This window comes from Pristiophorus japonicus, chromosome 1, assembly GCF_044704955.1.
Source record: "Pristiophorus japonicus isolate sPriJap1 chromosome 1, sPriJap1.hap1, whole genome shotgun sequence".
NCBI lineage: Eukaryota > Metazoa > Chordata > Chondrichthyes > Pristiophoridae > Pristiophorus > Pristiophorus japonicus.
This window is the reverse complement of record NC_091977.1, coordinates 219542368-219562881: the sequence shown is the minus strand read 5'-3', so window position 1 is coordinate 219562881 and position 20514 is coordinate 219542368. Positions and strand designations below refer to the sequence as shown.

Sequence of the window (20514 nt, the reverse complement as noted above, 5' to 3'; positions counted from 1 at the left end):
GTTTTTATGTTCCCAGCAAGCTTCCTCTCATACTCTATTTCCCCCTCCTAATTAAATCCTTTGTCCTCCTCTGCTGGATTCTAAATTTCTCCCAGTCCTCAGATTTTGCTGCTTTTTTTGGCCAATTTATATGCTTCTTCCTTGGATTTAACACTATCCTTAATTTCCCTTGTTAGCCATGGTTGAGCCACCTTCCCCGTTTTATTTTTACTCCAGAGAGAGATGAACAATTGTTGAAGTTCATCCATGTGCAGGAAGAATGTTCCCAATGTTGGGGAAGTCCAGAACCAGGGGTCACAGTCTGAGGATAAGGGGTAAGCCATTTAGGACCGAGATGAGGAGAAACTTCTTCACCCAGAGAGTGGTGAACCTGTGGAATTCTCTACTACAGAAAGTAGTTGAGGCCAATTCACTAAATATATTCAAAAGGGAGTTAGATGAAGTCCTTACTACTCGGGAGATCAAGGGTTATGGCGAGAAAGCAGGAAGGGGGTACTGAAGTTTCATGTTCAGCCATGAACTCATTGAATGGCGGTGCAGGCTAGAAGGGCTGAATGGCCTGCTCCTGCACCTATTTTCTATGTTTCTATGTGATCTTTAAGTGTTTGCCATTGCCTATCCACCGTCAACCCTTTAACTTTCATGTGAAGATTGGCATGCAGGTACAGCAGGCGGTTAAGAAAGCAAATGGCATGTTGGCCTTCATAGCGAGGGGATTTGAGTACAGGGGCAGGGAGGTGTTGCTACAGTTGTACAGGGCCTTGGTGAGGCCACACCTGGAGTATTGTGTACAGTTTTGGTCTCCTAACCTGAGGAATGACATTCTTGCTATTGAGGGAATGCAGCGAAGGTTCACCAGACTGATTCCCGGGATGGCGGGACTGACCTATCAAGAAAGACTGGATCAACTGGGCTTGTATTCACTGGAGTTCAGAAGAATGAGAGGGGACCTCATAGAAACGTTTAAAATTCTGATGGGTTTAGACAGGTTAGATGCAGGAAGAATGTTCCCAATGTTGGGGAAGTCCAGAACCAGGGATCACAGTCTAAGGATAAGGGGTAAGCCATTTAGAACCGAGATGAGGAGAAACTTCTTCACCCAGAGAGTGGTGAACCTGTGGAATTCTCTACCTCAAAGTTGTTGAGGCCAATTCACTAAATATATTCAAAAAGGAGTTAGATATAGTCCTTACTACTAGGGGGATCAAGGGGTATGGCGAGAAAGCAGGAATGGGGTACTGAAGTTGCATGTTCAGCCATGAACTCATTGAATGGCGGTGCAGGCTGGAAGGGCCGAATGGCCTACCCCTGCACCTATTTTCTATGTTTTTATGTGCCAGTCTACTCTAGCCAATTCATGTCTCATACCATCAAAGTTACTTTCTTTAAGTTCAGGACCCTAGCCTCTGAATTAACTGTGTCACTCTCCACCTTAATAAAGAATTTTACCATATTATGGTCACTCTTCCCCAAGGGGCCTCGCACAACAAGATTGCTAATTAGTCCTTTCTCATTATACATCACCCAGTCTAGGATGGCCAGCTCTCTAGTTGGTTCTTCGACATATTGGTCTAGAAAACCATCCCTAATACACTCCAGGAAATCCTCCTCCACCGTATTGCTACCAGTTTGGTTAGCCCAATCTATATGTAGATTAAAGTTGCCCATGATAGCTGCTGTACCTTTATTGCACGCATCACTAATTTCTTGTTTGATGCTGTCCCTAACCTTACTGCTACTGTTTGGTGGTCTGTACACAACTCCCACTAGCGATTTCTGCCCTTTGGTATTCCGCAGCTCCACCCATACAGATTCCACATCATCCAAGCTAATGTCCTTCCTTAGTATTGCGTTAATTTCCTCTTTAACCAGCAATGCTACCCCACTTCCTTTTCCTTTCTGTCCATTCTTCCTGAATGTTGAATACCCCTGGATGTTGAGTTCCCATCCTTGGACACCCTGGAGCCATGTCTCCGTGATGCCAATTATATCATATTCATTAATTGATGCCTGTGCAGTTAATTAGTCCACCTTATTACGAATATGAGTGATCGGGTAAGGTCAATACTGTCGGCACTCAATGACATGATCTGAACCACATCTGTTGCATCCTGCATCTCAAGAGAGCGTGGTCGATTTCTCCTTCTCCTCACCCTGGGTCTGCCTCGCAGCATCCCAGTGGGACCTGCATCCTCGGACGGTGGGGCCCTGAGTGTTACTTGTTGCAGCCCACTACTGGGACCTGCAACCTCGGATTGTGTGAAACCATGGAATGTCCCACCAGAACTAAAACCACTAATCATGGAAGGGGGGAAACCATGGAATGTCCCACCAGTACTCTAACCACTAGTCACGGAAGGGGCTGGCAACTTCTTCCAGCAAGAAATTCTTTGTTCTTGGTCCACGTTGCTGTATTGCTGCAGCTGCTCTGAGTCACTCACAGATAGCGCTTTTCCAGTGCTCTTAGACACGCAGTACTGATTTTGCATGCAGCAGTGATTTTTCCAAACACACAGAACTGATTTTTCCAAATACAGCACTTCTTCTGGCATGCAGCAGTGATTTTTCCAAACAAAGCACTGCTTCTGGCATTCAACAGTGATTTTCCTCACTCAGCACTCCTTCTGGCACGAAGACACAAGCAGCTCTTTAAAAATGGCCGATTGCCAACTCACAGAGCTACTGCGCATGCACGGATATCACCGTTCTCCCGGCACATTTTCCAGTGCAGAACGCAGGGTCCACCCCCCAAGTCGACTGGTCACGCTGCGTGGCTGCAGTGAAGAGGGCAGACAGCGGCCAAAGTTGCAACACTTTTTTTCCAGCGCATCTCCAAATGTACATAAGCTGTGCAACCCGGGTAAGTATACTGAAAAACGGGCTCGACCAAAATTGAGCCCAATTAGCGGTGATCTTATCGAAACATATAAGATAATGAGAGGGCTGGACAAGATGGATGCAGAGAATATATTTTCATTCATAGGGGAAACTAAAAACAAGGACATACAAAGTGGCCAAAACTAAAGGGAGGACAGAAGACTGGGAAGCTTTTAAAAGCCAGCAAAGAAAGACTAAAAAAATGATTAAGAAAGGGAAGATAGACTATGAAAGTAAACTACCACAAAATATAAAAACAGATAGCTAGAGTGTCTATAGGTATATAAAAAGGAAAAGAGTGGCTAAAGTAAATGTTGGTCCCTTAGAAGACGAGACCGAGGAATTAGTAATGGGGAACATGGAGATGGCAGAAACTCTGAACAAATATTTTGTATCAGACTTTACGGTAGAGGACACTCACAATATTCCAACTGTGGATAGTCAAGGGGCTATAGAGGGCGGGGGAGGATACTTAACACAATCATAATCACCAAGGAGGTGCTACTCAGTAAGATAATGGGACTAAAGGCAGATAAATCCCCTGGACCTGATGGCTTGCATCCTAGGGTCTTAAGAGAAGTAACGGCAGGGATTGTGGATGCATTGGTTCTAATTTACTAAAATTCCCTGGATTCTGGGGAGGTCCCAGCAGATTAGAAAGCTGCAAATGTAATGCCCCTATTTAAAAAAGAAGGCAGACAAAAAGCAGCAAACTGTGGACCAGTTAGCCTAACATCTGTGGTTGGGAAAATGTTGGAGTCCATTGTTAAAAAAGCAGTAGCAGGACATTTGGATAATCAAAATTTGGTCAGGCAGAGTCAGCATGGATTTATGAAGGGGAAGTCATGTTTGACAAATTTGCTTGAGTTCTTTGAGGATGTAACGAACAGGGTGAATAAAGGGGAACCAGTGGATGTGGTGTATTTGGACTTCCAGAAGGCATTTGACAAGGTGCCACATAAAAGATTACTGTACAAAATAAAAGTTCACGGGGTTGGGGGTAATATATTAGCATGGATAGAGTTTTGGCTAACTAACAGAGAACAGAGAATCGGGATAAATGGTTCATTCTCGGGTTGGCAATCGTAACTCGTGGGGTGCCGCAGGGATCAGTGCTGGGACCCTAACTATTTACAATCTGTATTAACTGTTACGTTCAGAATAACTTCACGAGACTGTGTTGTAAACTCAAACCATTGTGACCATGGTCTCTTTAATATAACTCCAAAGTGAGGCAGCAACATGGTGGCCTGCCTTTTATACCTGCTTGCACCAGGGTACACAGGTGACCCATAGGTCTCCCACAGGTGTGCCCTCTAGTGGTAAGTCTTACACATAGGTGAGGTTCACATAAATAACATCACTTCCCCCCCCCCCCAAAGGCTTGAGTACAAGTTATTTGCAGGTTGTGGCGGTCTGCGTTCCCTGGTCGATTGCCTGAGTTGACATCCTGGCATAGGTAAGTTGATGGGGTCATCGCTGCACGGCAGCTCGGCTGGTCTGGTCGGACTGTCGGGCAAGGTGGGTTCAATCTCTTGGTTGACAGCGAGGTCAATTGCTGGTTGGGTGTGTGTTAGTGGATCATAGATGGTGGGATCTTCCTCAAACTGTTCTTGGTAGTCCGTGAATCGCAGTTTGGTCTGATCCAGGTGCTTTATGCATGTTTGCTCATTCAACAACTTCACAACAAACACTCTATTCCCCTCCTTGGCTAAGACAGTGCCAGCAATCCACTTGGGACCGTGCCCTTAATTTAGAACAAACACTGGATCACTGACCTCAATGTCACGTGAGGCCGCCGCGCGATCATGGTACATGTTATGCCTGTGCCGCCGGGTTTCTACGTGATCATTGAGATCCGGGTGGACTAAGGAGAGCCTGGTTTTGAGTGCTCTCTTCATTAACAATTCTGCAGGGGGTACCCCGGTGAGCGAGTGGAGTCGCGTCCGGAAGCTGAGCAGGACCCGAGATAACCAGGTCTGAAAGGAGCCGTTCGTTATGCATCTCAAGCTTTGCTTGATGGTTGGACTGCCCATTCCGCTTGGCCATTGGATGCGAGCTTAAATGGGACATACTTGATGCCATTGCAGGTCATGAATTTGTTGAATTCCGAGCTGGTGAAACATGGTCCATTGTCACTAACAAGGACGTCAGGCAAACCATGGGTGGCGAACATGGCTCTGAGACTTTCAATGGTGGCAGTGGACGTACATGATGACATTATTATACATTCAATCCATTTTGAGTAAGCGTCCACTGCTACTAGAAACATCTTCCCGAGAAAGGGGCCAGCAAAATCTCTGTGGACCCTGGACCATGGTTTGGAGGACCATGGTTTGGAGGGCCATGACCACAGACTCAGTGGGGCTTCTCTGGGTGCGTTGCTCAACTGTGAGCAAGTGTCGCATTGGTGTACGCATGACTCTAATTCGGAGTCAATGCCAGGCCACCAGACGTGCGACCTGGTGCTAGCCTTCATCATGACTATGTCTGGGTGGGTACTGTGTAGGTTGCGTATAAACGTTTCCCCCCTTTTTGGGCAAAATTGTGTGATTTTCCCCATAGGAAGCAAACTGACTGGACTGGCAGTTCATCCTTGTCGGTGAAAAGGCTTAATTTCCTCTTGCATTTCCCCGGGAACCCCCGACCAGCTCCCATTGAGGATGCATCTCTTTACTAGTGATAACAGGGGGTCTTGGCTGGTCCAGGACCTGATCTGGCGAGCCGTGACGTGTGACCCCTCGCTCTCAAAAGCATCTATTACCAGAAGCAAGTCTGTGGGTTGCACCATTTCCATCCTGGTGGTTGGCAATGGCAACCGACTGAGGGCGTCAGCGCAGTTCTCTGTGCCTGGTCTGTGGCAGATTACATAGTCAGATGCAGACAATGTTAGTGCCCATCTTTGGATGCGGGACGAAGCATTGTTTTTGATTCCTTTGCTTTCTGAGAGCAGTGATGTGAGCAGTTTGTGGTTGGTTTCGAGCTTGAACCGGAGACCAAATAGATATTGGTGCATTTTCCTAATCCCGTATCCACAAGCCAATGCTTCTTTCTCAACCATACTGTAGGCTCTTTCAGCCTTGGATAAACTTCTGGATGCATATGCAACCGGTTGCAGTTTGCATGACACATTTGCTTGCTGTAACACACACCTAACCCCGTACGATGACGCATCACATGCTAGTACTAAGCGTTTACATGGGTCATACAATACAAGTCTTTTGTTGGAGCATAGCAGGTTTCTGGCCTTGTTAAAGGCTGTTTCTTGAGATTTACCCCAAACCCAGTCATCACTCTTGCGTAGCAGCAAATGCAAGGGTTCCAGCAAAGTGCTCAACCCCGGTAGAAAGTTACCAAAGTAGTTGAGGAGTTCCAGGAACGAGCGCAGCTCCGTCACATTCTGTAGTCTGGGTGCATTCTTGATGGCCTCCGTCTTGGAGTCCATGGGTCTGATGCCTTCCGCCGCAATCTTTCTCCCCAGAAATTCGACCTCTGGCACCAGGAAAACACACTTGGAGCATTTCACCCTGCGTCCCACTCTGTCCAGTCGCTTTAGAACCTCTTCCAGGTTGTGCAAGTGTTCGGTGGTGTTTCGACCAGTGATCAACATGTCGTCCTGGAACACCACTGTACTTGGAACCGATTTCAGCAGACTCTCCACGTTCCTCTGGAAGATGGTCACCGCCGAGCGAATCCCAAAGGGGCATATGTGATACACGTACAGACCTTTGTGCGTGTTGATGCACGTCAACTTCTTTGACGGTTCAGCCAGCTCCTGTGTCATGTACGCGGAGGTGAGGTCTAGCTTGGTGAACGACTTTCCTCCTGCTAGCGTTGTGAATAAGTCCTCTGCTTTGGGTAGTGGGTATTGGTCCTGTAACGTGACTCGGTTGATCGTCACCTTGTAGTCCCCGCAGATTCTGACCGTCCCATCGCTCTTTAGTACCAGCACGATTGGACTGGCCCACTCATTGAACTCGACTGGCGATATGCTTCCCTCTTGTTGAAGTCTGTCCAGCTCGATTTCGACTTCCTCTCGCATCATATATGGGACCGCTCGTGCCTTGTGATGAATGGGCCGTGCCCCAGGAACAAGATGGATCTGCACTTCGGCGCCTGTGAAGCTGCTGATGCCTGGCCCAAATAATGCCGGGAATTTGTTTAGCAGCTGGGCGCACAGGGCATCATCCGCCGAGGACAATGCTTTAATGTCGTCCCAGTTCCACTGGATCTTTCCGAGCCAGCTCCTGCCGAACAGCGCTGGGCCATCACCTGGTACAATCCATAGTGGTAAATCATGCAGCCTTCCGTCATATGATACTTTCACTGCCGCACTACCGATAACAGGTATGAGTTCTTTGGTGTAAGTGTGCAGTGTAGTGTGAATTGGGCTCAGTTTTGGCCTCTGTGCCTTGTTACTCCACAGTTTCTCAAAGACCTTCTGGCTCATAATTGGTTGACTCGCCCCCGTGTCCAATTCCATGGAGACTGGAATGCCGTTAAGTTAGACTTTTAACATTATTGGAGGGCTTTTGGTGGTGAAGGTGTGTACCCCATATACTTCCCTTTTCATCCTCTGGTTGGGTTGCCTCTCCTGCTCGTTCAGCATGATCCACGCTGGATCGGTTGCTCTCTGCTGACTCTGCCACGTGGTGAGTCTGAGGTCGCTTGCAAAATCGCTGGAGGTGCCCCATTGTTCCACAGCCCCTGCACACGTAGTGCTTGAATCGACATTGATGGGCTCTGTGACTGCCCCCGCAGCACGAGCATGGTATTAATGGATTCACATTAGCACTCACCAGCGGCCTCTGAGTCTCCCTGGGCGTGGCTTCTGCGGTCGTGTGGGCCCTACCATATTCAGTCCTGCCTGCTGAAGGCATTATTTTAAGCACAGTACTTGCCGGTGAGCTTCGATTCTGTGAAGATATCTGTTTCATGTTGTCGCTCGTGGATGTGAAGGCCTGGGCTATCGTGATGGCCTTGCTCAGATCCAGGGGTTCGGCAGACAGCAGTTTGCGAAGGATGACCTCGTGGCCAATTCCAAGTACGAAAAAGGCAACATTTCCCCCAAGGATCCTGCAAAGTCGCACTGCCCCGCAAGGTGTCTTAGGTCGACGATGAAACTCGCCACTTTCTGGCCCTCGGAGCGATGGTGCGTATAAAAGCGGTACCTGGCCATCAGGATGCTCCCCTTTGGCTTTGGGTGTTCCTTAGCCAGCGTACACAGCTCTGCATAAGATTTGTCTGTTAGTTTGACCAGTGCCAGCAAATTCTTAAGGAGGCCATATACCGATGACCCAAATACAGTGAGGAGAATCGCCCTACGCTTGTTCTCTGTTTCAGCTGTGTCCAATTCGTTGGCCACAAAGTACTGGTCGAGGCGCCAGGTCAAGGCTTTCCAATCATCAGTAAATCTCTCAAGAATACCAACGGCAGCTATTTCCGCATGAAAGTTTGTGATCTGTAACTCGTCGCCAGTTGTTACGTTCAGAATAACTCCACGAGACTGTGTTGTAAACTGAAACCATTGTGACCTTGGCCTCTTTAATATAACTCCAAAGTGAGGCAGCAATGTGGTGGTCTGCCTTTTATACCTGCTTGCACCAGGGTACACAGGTGACCCATTGGTCTCCCACAGGTGTGCCCTCTTACACACAGGTGAGGTTCACATACATAACATTAATGACTTGGAAGAAGGGACCGAGTGTAATGTAGTCAAGTTTGCTGATGATACAAACGTGGAAGGAAAAGCAATGTGTGAGGAGGACACAAAAAATCTGCAAAACGACATAGACAGACTAAGTAATTGGGCCTAAATTTGGTAGATGGAGTATAATGTTGGAAAGTGTGAAGTCATGCACTTTGGCAGAAAAAAATCAAAGAGCAAGTTATTATTTAAATGGAGAAAGATTGCAAAGTGCCGCAGTACAGCGGGACCTGGGGGTACTTGTGCTGTGGCCGCAACCTGGCACTGAGACAGAGTGTCAGGCTGCATGATTGTGGCCCGGACCTTGCAAAAGGAGCGGCGAACGGCCAGACCGGTAAGGGGGGAAAATAAAATATGGCAGCATGCGGCGCAGTGCACTTCCCCTTTAAGGTTCGCCCCATGATGGGTGACTGGCCCGGTTCGCGACCCGCAAGGCTGGCACGGGCATTGCCCATGGCAGCCTCACGGACGCTGGTCAATTTCCGTCGCAGGGTGGATGGAGCCGCTGTGGGGAGAAAAGGGGTCGCCCCTGGAGATGCTAATGGAGGCGGAGAAAAGGGAAATTTTGGCCCCTTTGTTTCCTGTCCTTCAACCAACTGTGCGTTGTCCATTATAAATCTGTCGCAGTAACATTAGCTCGAAAGGCAGGATTGATGTAGTAAATCTAATTTAGTGAATAGCCCTGCACTTCCAGACATTTGGCTATCTGCTGTGTAATTATTACACTTTTACTTCCAGCATAAGAAATTTCAACCTTGCCTTGACTTCAGTAAGCGAAGCTCAACAACCCCACCCCCACCCCCTGTCATCCACGCCTATTAGCCCATCAGCTGTCAACATGTCACCCTTATCCAACCCATTCCCTTATGAATGGTCCCATCCATTAAAGCCAGTGTTATTTGCCCTTCACCATTGATTCAGTGCTCCTGGTTGGCCTCTAGACATGCAGAGTGATCGAACTTCAATTGCCACCATACAAATTCTCACAGACTCGGTGAGAATCATTGCAGTTTCTGTTTGCAAGGCATGTATTTGGAACAATTCAGTCTATTGCATTCACCTATTACCTTTGAGACCACTGTGCCCCCAATGAGATAAATCTTAGGACCCATTTGTGAAGAAAGTTGCAATGTTGCAGAACTGTATTTCACCGCCCCCCCCCCCCCCCCCCCCCCCCAACCATTGAATAATCAGTCTCCCACCTCAACCTGCCCCCTCAGCCCTGAAGAGGAAGTTGGAGAGATCTGGGAGGAGGAAAGATTTTGTTGCTATCCCATCACCTTGCTCATGTGAAAATTCAGGCCGTTCCTTCTTGCTGAGGTAGTTTGCCCGCCTTGTGTTTCTCTCCTCTCTCTCTCTCTCTCTCTGTACTCCCCCTTCAGCCTCTCCTGTCCTGCTTCCCTTCCTCCTTTCTTTTCTTCTCTCTTTTCCTCTTCTTTCTTCTCTCTTTTCCTCTTCTCACTTCTCCATGGTCTAGATCTGGCTAACTAACTTAGCCACATTGTCTGAACATCCCTCTCTGGCCCCAGCACTAACACCAGTCACCTCAGACAAAAGAAAACTATTAGCTGCAAATATTGACTTAATGGCTTAAATGTTATGGAATGCTGAAAAATTAAATCTATATTTTAATTTTTATTCTGTTCCACTTACACATTTGTATATTTTCTGCCTGGTTTTCAATAAACAGTCTGACTATTGTAGTTCCTCATAGCATGGTGGAATCTACATCTCTCTCTCACACACGAACACATGCTATAACACCCCAGTTCCTTTTCTACCTGGTTGTCATGTGATATGGGTTGTCATGATGCACATTTGGTATTGTTTCACAGAAGATGAATGAAAGTTACAACTCCCATATCATGCTTACTCATTCTCTCTCTCTATCTCTTTGTCTCTCTAGCTCTGCCTCTTTCTGTCTATCTCTTTGTCTCTCTGTCTATCTGTTTCTCTCTGTCTCTCACTCCCTCACTCTCTCACTTACTTAAATATATTTACCTTCCAGAAATACCTCCTTCTCACTTCTAACACATATGTCTACTCTGTTTCAAGAATACTGACATAATACAGAAATTGCAGTTTGGAAACGGTTGGTGTTGGTGTTTATCCTCTGTATGAGCAATATCCTAATCACACATGTCTGCTCTGTTCCTGTATCCCCTTTTCCTTCAACCACCTATCTAATTTATTTTTAAATGTTGATGTGGTCTCTGCTTCAGTCACTAACTCTGATGGTGCATTCCATACTCTGGGCTCAATTTTCCTCAGTGATTTGCGCCGTTTTTTTGGAGTAGGCTGCTTTTTTTGGCCTAAGTTGAAAAACCACAGTTACCCCAATCAACTTGCACCAGTGTAACTCAGTTAATTACGATTTTTTTAGGTCAGTTTTTTTCAGCCAAAGGGGGCGTAACCAACCACCTACACCATTTCTGGCCATTTAGGGACGTTTAGCCAGCTGAGAGTTACTCCAGTTCTGATAAGACCAGCGTATGTGGCCTCTGCAGAAAAACTTTCCGGAGAGTTAAGGAAATCGGCGCAGATAATGAAATCAACGCAGCAGATGCCCCGACACATTAAAAGAATTGAAAAACACATAGCAGCAACTTACCTCCAACTCCACCCGAAGGCTGTCCGGTCCTATTCTCGGTTCCTACACACACAGGCTGTCTGGTCCCATTCTCGGGGGAGAGAGAGAGAGAGAGTTGGGAGCCGGCTGTATGCTTCACTTTGCAGCCTCAGCTCGCATTGTGTCCCTCGTTACCATGGCAGCCCGATCTTTTTGGTGCAGATCAAGGCTCCACCCCCAAAACTATATGTCGGGTTACACCACACCAAAATGAAGAAATCCAACGCTGAAACTTAGAAATTTTTTTTGGCTTACTTAGGCCCCATGAAATCGGGCGCAACTCTTCGTATGACAAAAATATGCTTTGGGGAAAATTGAGCCCTGTGTGTCTAAAAACATCTCTCTTGCTATGTGTTCTAAATCTCTTACATTCTATCTATGCCTCCTTGTTCTAGATCACTCAACCACTGGAAACAGTCTGTGCCACTTTACTCTCTTTCATCCCATCATAATTTTAAACCTTTAATGGAAAATTTCTGGAATATTTTGAACAAAATGAAAAATAAGTAAATAAATTATACCATCTACTTGAGTAGAAAAGCAAAAGACTGCACAGAACAATGGAAAATGTAACATGGTATGTATGTGGAAAAATTAACTACAGATCTTTAAATGTAATGGGAATTTACATCTAAAAAGTAAATTGTCAACAGGAATGAACAATATAGAGGTTAGTTGAAAATTAAATTGTGCTTTTCAGATCTAACAAATCATCAGCCAGAGAAATAATTTGAAGTACTACCAAAGACCATAAGGTTTATTTTAAACCGGTTTTTGTTTTCTTATCCCAACTAATTATTTTGATTTCCTGTTGCAGACTGCAACAAATGAGATTTCAAAGCATATAACGACCATCAAAACTCTAAAAGCTGATCACCAGGAAAAGGAGGAACAGATTCGGCAATTGCAGGAAAGGTAGGCATGGCTTAGTAGTTTGTTGTGTTTGGCGCTGCCTAGTGGTAGCCGTGCCTTAGTGAAATAACTCAGTTTTAGCTTCTGTTTGGATAAAACATTTATTTCTGTTTGCAAATATTTTCATTTAAACTAGTTTCCAATAACATTAGAATATTCGTGCATGACAGTAAGTTAGGAACCATATGTGCTGCATTGATAAGACTTTAAAATATATAGAATGCAGAACAAACAATTGACGTATTCTCCGTCTTAGACACAATGGCCCCAAGTTTCCACATGATTTGCTCCTGATTTTTAGGAGCAACTGGTGTAGAACGGAGTATCTTAGAAATTCAAATTCTCGGCATTTAGTTTGCTCCAGTTCTAGTCAGTTAGAACAGTTTCACTTTGGAACAGAATTGTTTTTTCAAAAGGGGGCGTGTCCGGCCACTTACGCCTGTTTTCAAAGTTTCGGCAGTGAAAACTTACTCCAAACTAACTTAGAATGGAGTAAGTGAAGATTTTTGTATGCTCGAAAAAACCTTGTCTACACTTTAGAAAATCAGGCGTAGGTTACAAATCAGGCGTAGGGAATGGTGGGGGGGGTGGTTTAAAGGGAAGTTTACAAACATTAAACACTTCAGTTTTACAAATAAAGAGCCATCATCAATAATAAATGATAAATACATCAATAAATCAACCAAAAAAAATTAATAAGAAATAATTTTTTTTTTTTAAATCAATAAATAAAACATTTTCTACTTACCGACTGCAGCACCGGGAGCCCTCCAACAGCGTGCTGGGATGCCCCCCTCAGTGTGTCTCTGTCAGTGTCTCTATCTCTCTGTCTGTCTGTGTGTCTCTCATTCTCTGTCTGTCAGTGTCTGTGTTTCTGACAGCGAGGGGAGGGGGAGGAGGGGGGTAGAGGGAGAGAGGGGGGAGAAGGGGGAGGGATGGGGGAGAAGGGGGGGGAAGGAGATTGGGGGGGAGGGAAGGAGATGGGGGGGGAAGGAGATTGGTGGGGGGGGGAGGAGATTGGGGGGGTGGGGGGGAAGGAGAAGGGGAAGGGAGGCTGAACGGGCCGGGCCCGAGACTTCGGGCAGGACCCGTCCCCAGCACCAGATTTACAGGTAGGTGGCGTTGAGTCGGGTCGGGGGGGTGATGGGAGGGAGGTAAGTTCGGTTCGGGTCGGGGGGAGGGAGAGGGAGGTCAGGTCGGGGGGAGGGAGGTCAGGTCGGATCCAGTCCGGGGGGGGGGGGGGTGGGGTGGGGGAGAGCGGGTGTCGGGGGTGGGGGGTGGAGAGGGTGTCGGGTCCGGTCTGGGGTGGGGGGGGCAGCGGGTGTCGGGTCCGGTCAGGGGGGTGGGGCGAGAGCGGGTGTCGGGTCCGGTCCGGGGCCGGGAAGCGGGAGTCGAGTCGGGTCGGGAGGAAGCAGGAGCTGGCCGTGGGAGGAGCCTTATTCACGCAGCCCCAGTGAGGCCATTGGGCCAGGGCGAGGGGCTGCATGCTTCAGCCCCTCCCACACAGTTCGGGCGCCTGGTGCTTACTGCACTTGTGCGCCCACTGTAGCGCGCATGTGCAGAGGTCCCGGCACTGTTTTCGGCGCAGGGACCTGGTACCACCCCCTACAGCTCCTGCTACGCTGCGCCGAGGGCCAGAGGACCTGCAGGGAGGTGGAGAATCTGGAGGGTTTTTTTGGGCGCACTTTATGGCGTGAAAAACGGGCGTCCAGGTCGGGACTGCGCCGTTCTAGGCCCGGCTCGAAACTTGGGCCCATAATGAACAAATGTGAATTTCGAAAGCAATAAAAATTACGCCAATGTCATAATCAGCTAAGTAATACAATCTTCTTGATAATGGATAGAAAAAGTAAATCTCTAACGAATGTGGGTGTCACTGGCAAGGCCAGCATATATTGCCCATCCCTAGTTGCCCCTTGAGAAGGTGGTGGTCGGCCTTCTTGAACCGCTGCAGTCCGTGTGGTGAAGGTAATCCCACAGTTCTGTTACAGAGGGAGTTCCATAATTTAGACTCAGCGATAATGAAGGAATGACGATATATGTCCAAGTCGGGATAGTGTGTGATGTTGATGGAGAAATTGGAGGTGGTAGAGTTCCCATGCACCTGATCCCCGTGTCCTTCTAGGTTGTGGAGGTCACAGGTTTGAGAGGTATTGCTGAAGAATTAGCGATGCATCCTGTCGACGCTGCAACCCCACAGTGCATTGGTGGTGGAGGAAGTGGATGTTTATGGTGGTGGTTAAAGTGCCAATTTAGCAGACTACTTTGTCCTGGATGTTGTTGAGCACCTTTAGTGTTGTTGGAGTTGCACTCATCCAGGCAAGTGGAGAGTATTCCATTAAAATCCTGACTTGTGCCTTGTTAGATGGTGCATCCAGACTCCCACCCTTTCCTTTAACCACTGTCTGTCCCACCTGTGACAGAGACTGTAATTCCCGTATTGTACTGTACAGTCACCTGAGAACTCACTTTTAGAGTGGAAGCAAGTCTTCCTTGATTTTGAGGGACTACCTATGATGATGGATGATGATGATGATGAGGCTTTGGGGAGTCGGTAGTTGAGTTACTCATTGCAGAATTCCCCACCTCTGATCTGCACTAGTAGCCACAGTATTTATGTGGCTGACAAAGTTGAATTTCTGGTGACCCCCAGGATGCTTATGGTCGGGGAATCAATGATGGTAATGCTATTGAATGTAATGGGGACATGGTTAGATGATTATTGCCTTGCACTTGTGTGGCACGAATGTTACCTGCCACTTATCAGCCCAAGCCTGGATGTTGTACAGATCTTGCTGCATGTGCTTCATTATCTGACCTTATGATGGAGGGAAGGTCATTGATGAAGCAACTGAATATGGTTGGGCCTAGGGCACAGTCCTGCAACGAAGTCCTGGGGCTGCGATGATTGACCTCCAACAACCCCAACGATCTTCATTGTGCCAGGAATGACTCTAGCTAGTGGAAAGTATTCCCCCTGATCCCCATTGAATTCAGTTTTTTATTTGTTCCTGGGATGTGGCAAGGCCAACATTTATTATCCATCCCTAATTGCCCTTGAGAAGGTGGTGGTGAGCCACCTTTTTTGAACCTCTGCAGTCCATGTGGTGAAGGTACACAGTGATGTTAGGGAGCAAGTTCCAGAATTTTGACCCAGTGACGATGAAGGAATGCCGATATATTTCCAAGTCAGGATGGTGTGTGACTTGAAGGTAATGGTGTTCCCATACACCTGCTATCCTTGTCCTTCTAGGTGATAGAGACCATGGGTTTGGGAGGTTCTATCGAAGAAAGGTTCTACTAAGGTTCCTTGGTGCTACACTTAGTCAAATGCTGCCTTGTTGTCAAGGGCAGTCACTCTCACCTTCCCTCTGTAATTCGGCTCTTTTGCCCATGTTCGGATCAAGGGTGTAATGAGGTCTGGAGCCAAATAGTCCTGGCAGAACCCAAACTGAGCATTGCTGAGCAGGTTATTGGTGAGTAAGTGCTGCTTGATCACACTGTCGATGACACCTTCCATCAGTAAACTGATAAGACAGTAATTGGCCAAATTGGATTTATCCTGCTTTTTGTGGGTAGGATATACATTACCGGGTAGATGCCAGTGTTGTACCTGTACTGGAACAGTTTAGCTAGAGGTGTAGTTAGTTCTGGAGCACAGGTCTTCAGCACTGCAGCCGATGGTGAAGACCTCAGTAGGTTGTGGCACTGGTTCGAACAAGCAAAAGACAAATTTAGGACTGATCTTGGGAAGTTCTTCACACACAGTGATAAACACCTAAAATGGACTTTCAGTTAGGATAGTGGATGAGAAAAGAATTGAATCATTTAAGGAATAGATGCTGTGATGTAGGAATTGTATGGTTTTTCTGGGTGGATCAGCTATCATGCGCTACATGGCTGTCTTCACATGTAACTATTTTGTGCTGGACACTACTTAAATAACAAATAGACCCTGGTCATTTAACATTAGCAGTAGCAAAGATGTGATGAATTTAATGAAAAAGAACTGCTAAAGCTTCCAAAATCCTTTTTGAAAGTTATATATTCTACTAAATAATAGAATGTTGTATTACGCCAGCCATTAATATTCTTTAAGAATTCATACAAATGTTGATTTACAAGAACAACACGTGAGCAATCGGTTAGATTAACAGATATGATTTACCACTGTGACATCAAGTTATGTGCCTTGAACAACTCTCTTAAAATTCAACACGCCCAATGGGACTGCTTGATTGCTGAAATGTGTGGAGCTCAGCCTATTTTTCAGATCTCCAATAACAGCAGCGTATAGTTTTGTACTGCAGCATTCATGTTGTAATATGGTTTTCAGGAGCGAAAAAAAAGCATGCGTGCTGGAAATAAGAAATTTAAAAGCAAAAACCCAAAGCACAAATGCAAGGAAAGTGAAGTTAACTTTTCAGGCACTCATTGATTTGTGGATTGTCAACATTTGCTGGTTTTATTTAAGATTTCTAGTATTTACAGTTTTCCTATTTATCCCTAAAAACTGTGTTTATTTAAGTATAAATTACTGTCATGTGATTAATATAAACAAGTTAATCTAGTCCTGGTAAAACTGCAAATCAAAATATATGATCGGGGCCCAGAAGAGGCGAGGGCCCAGGGGCAGCACGGGCCAGCCCATACTGCTATATGTGTGCGCACTAGGTCCGTGCAGCAGAGCTGGTCTCCAGTTGTCTTGGTTAATCCTTGCTACTGGACCAAGACCTAGCTCTGTCAAGCCCGTGTGGTGGCTGGTGTGCAACGGCCATCACACGCTAAAAAAATCCAAGCACGGGCATCTTCCACCCTTCAAGATTCAGGTCCATCATTGAAACACCTGTGAACTTTTTGACATGGAAGCAAGTCATCCTCGATTTGAGGGACTGCCTATGATGATGACTACACATCAATTTACAGCTATGCATATTGATACTGCCATTTCAGTCAAAAATTACATTATTGTTGGAAAGATCAGTGGCTTATAAATAAATATTTTTAGCAAATAATATAGTTGAATGATTTTGCACTGCATTGTACAATCTCAGAAAAACCTTGAGTGCCATAGGTTCTGAACATTTAAGATCATCTGTCCGAAGTGTTCATGTAGCCTCAAAGCTGTTGCAATTGCTTTTCATCTTAACATTTTGTGAATAGAAAAATCCAAGGATTTTCATTAATTTAAAACGTAAGAGAATGAAAAGTATATAGTCTATTGAAATGACAGCTTATGTTATGATGATCTGGAATGCACTGCTGTGAAAGGGTGGTGGAAGTAGATTCAATAATAACTTTCAAAAGGGAATTGGATATATACATGAAGGGAGAGGAAATTGCAGGGCTGTGGGGTAAGAGCAGGGGAGTGGGACAAATGGAATAGTTCTTTCAAAGAGCCGCCACAAGCACGATGGGCTGAATAGCCTCCTTCTGTGCTGTGTGATTCTATGAAATCACTTTCAAACTCTTACAACAGTATGCACAGAAAGGCTTTAATAACCAGTGTAATCCTGCTTTGTCATGTTTTCATCAATCTGAGAAGTTTGTCTCTTTTTAAAAAAAAAGTAGTAGATTAAACAGGCAGGTAATTCCTAAGACACATTCCTGTTTGGACTGATTCTAGTCTCTCCTGGCACATTACCATACAACCAGTCTTAACCCCATAACTCATCCCCCTTCCAGAGCGGATCTAACATACTCACCTCAAGACCCCGGTTGCCTGCACCCACTTACTTTCCACTCCAGCACCATTCTTTTAAGGCAGCTGCTGGTTCTCTTCTTTCCTCAGCAACACTTTCCCAATCAATACCCTTGCAAACAAATGCAGTAATCTGAGGATTAACTGCTGAAATTTTGAAACTATGTATTTGTGAATGGCGTGATGCACAAAACTTCATTTGCCCCTCTTGATACTTCCATTGACTTTCTTGTCTCTTGTGCTGTAATGGTCGATCCCGGGTACAGCATGATCCACATGGAGATGCCATATGACCCACATCAGGGCATCTTGAGAATTTCATATTGGCTCACATATGGACATTCGTTGCTCTTGTAACTCTGTTTTGCAGCGTGTCAGCATTTTATTCCCTCGGGACTGGATTTAGTGACAGCTGCATCCTACAGACTTCAATTTCACCTACACTTAATTAGTTCTGACTGGCAATAACTGCAATTGCCTGAATTGATCTGACTTTGTGAAACAGACTCTAGTTGGACGTTAGTTCAATGATGATATACTGAATTTTTTCCCTCTGGCCCAGCCAGATGGATAAAGTAATACTGATTTGTCAGGCCTGACTTTTTTACAACTCCTAACTTGAGAGTCAGTTACATTGACTGTTTCGTCATGATTATTAAGTCAACTTCGACAGTTCTAAGAATTGAAATAACAGGTCTATTTTTTAATTATAGATGTAGAAGATCTGGATTAGACGCCCTGAGTCGATATATCATTTTGTTCGCTGATTTAACTTTGCTAATATTTTCTTTGCTATTATTACTGTATCTAAAGCATGTTTTGCTCGAAATACATATTTAGGGAATCCAGGACTATAAATTTGGAGGTTTAGTGCAGGCCGTTACTGCCCGATTTTGGGGGGGCGGGGGGGAATGGCAGCTGCTGCACTTCCGCCCCCTGCCGGCGGGTCCCATTTTCACGAGCACAGACATCGGCAGCGCTGCCGTCCAGCCTAACATGGGCCTTGTTAGGCTGGACGGCAGCGCTGCCGATGTTTGTGCTCGTGAAAATGATGCAGATTGTAACATCAGTGAGTGTGAAACGCTTTCTTGACGCCCAATCTGCCATTTTTAACTTTGCTGCTCTACTTACCGGCATGTTTTAACTGCGACCAGCTAAGCATGCGTTGACAAACAGGAAGGAGGCTCCAGCAACAATTTGTACCTGAAATGTTTCTTCAGTTTGAATGGCTCTGTGGAACATTCTGCAACTCCAGCAGCTTTCATAACATGTTTCTAGGTCCTAAGGTAACAGGGAGTGTTGGAACAAGTGGAGAACACCTTCAACCTTATTTAAAGGCTTCTGCTCACAGTCATGGAGGCTCTACTGGCAGACCCATCACACTCGAGTATCTTAGGAAGAGGGATTGGAGGCAGTGAAGAAACAGAAAAGATGTGCGCAGAGAGGAGGAGGAGAAGGCACAGGGGGTTCTCAACAGGAGGCTTTGCCCACCTAGGCTCTAAAGAGAGGACTTCTCTTGTATCCACTTAAGCAAGGAGTAGTGTATTAGGAGGCTACGCTTTACCAAGAAGGTGGTCACAGAACTCTGCCACTCCTGCAACCAGACCTGCAGCCTCAGAGCCGGGTGACCACAGCTCTTCCAGCAGCCTTCAAGGTCACCGTGGCCCTCAATTTCTTCACAAGAGGATCCTTCCAGTCTGCAGTGGGAGACATAGATAACATCTTCCAGTTCGCCGTCCATCACTGCATCCGGGAGGTCACTGAGGTTCTCTACACCAGGAGAAGGGATTACATTGTCTTCTCTCTGAGCAGAGAGATGCAGGAGGAGGGTGCTTGTGGCTTTGCCAGGATAGTGGGCTTCCCCATGTACAGGGTGCCATCAACTGTACCCACATGGCTACCTGAGATCTTCCATAACCGCAAAGGCTACCACTCACTTAAAGTGCAGTTATTGTGCAACCATGCCCAGTGCTTCCTAATGGTCAATGCCTGCTGTCCTGGCAGCAATCATGATGCCTTCATCCTGTGCCAGCAATGTTTCAGCCACCACGTCAAACCTGAGGGTGGCTGCTCCGAGACAAGGGCTATCCTCTCTGCACCTGGCTCATAACTCTCATCCACAACCCCAACACACGTAATGAGGGCCATGCTGCAACCAGCAAGATCATCGAGCAGACCATCGAACTGCTGTAGCAGCGGTTCCGCTGCCTTGACCCCTTGGAAGGAACTCTCCAGTATTCACCGGAGCGGGTGTCTCATTTTGTGGTGGTCTGCTGCATGCTTCACAACTTGGCCATCATAAGGGCACAGCTCTTGCCACCAGGGATTGTGGAATCACCTCAGGAAGAGGGAGAAGGAAGGAAGGAAGGAGGCAGGCAGCAAATCCCGCTTCAGCACTGGCTGTCCGTGAACTCAGCATCAGACTTCGATTCCAGTGAATGAAACCCCAAATCCCCATTGCTCACCAAATTCTCATCCACCACATCCCCATCATATCATCCCTTTGTCACGGAATATTACAGCATCCTCCTGGGTATAAAGTTGAACTGAGAGACACCACAAAACAAAGATTAAGAAAAAAGTCATTATATTTATCAAGAATCAATTCACACATATTATGCCAACTAGTCATCCTTTGTGCAATCTCTTCGTGCCTGTAGTTTGAGTGCCCTTTCCCGCTCTAGTACT

The 20514-nt window shown here is 46.3% G+C and overlaps 1 protein-coding gene across 5 annotated transcripts in view; it reads left to right on the top strand.

Annotated features, from left to right (window-relative positions):
- cntln (centlein, centrosomal protein) overlaps window positions 1-20514 on the top strand; it is a 559253-nt gene that overhangs the window by 411568 nt on the left and 127171 nt on the right. For all 5 annotated transcript variants that reach the window (XM_070886555.1, XM_070886564.1, XM_070886537.1 and 2 more), the window contains one exon: window positions 12031-12128. In XM_070886555.1, the coding sequence (XP_070742656.1) occupies window positions 12031-12128 (98 nt within the window). The remainder of the gene's footprint in view (window positions 1-12030; window positions 12129-20514) is intronic.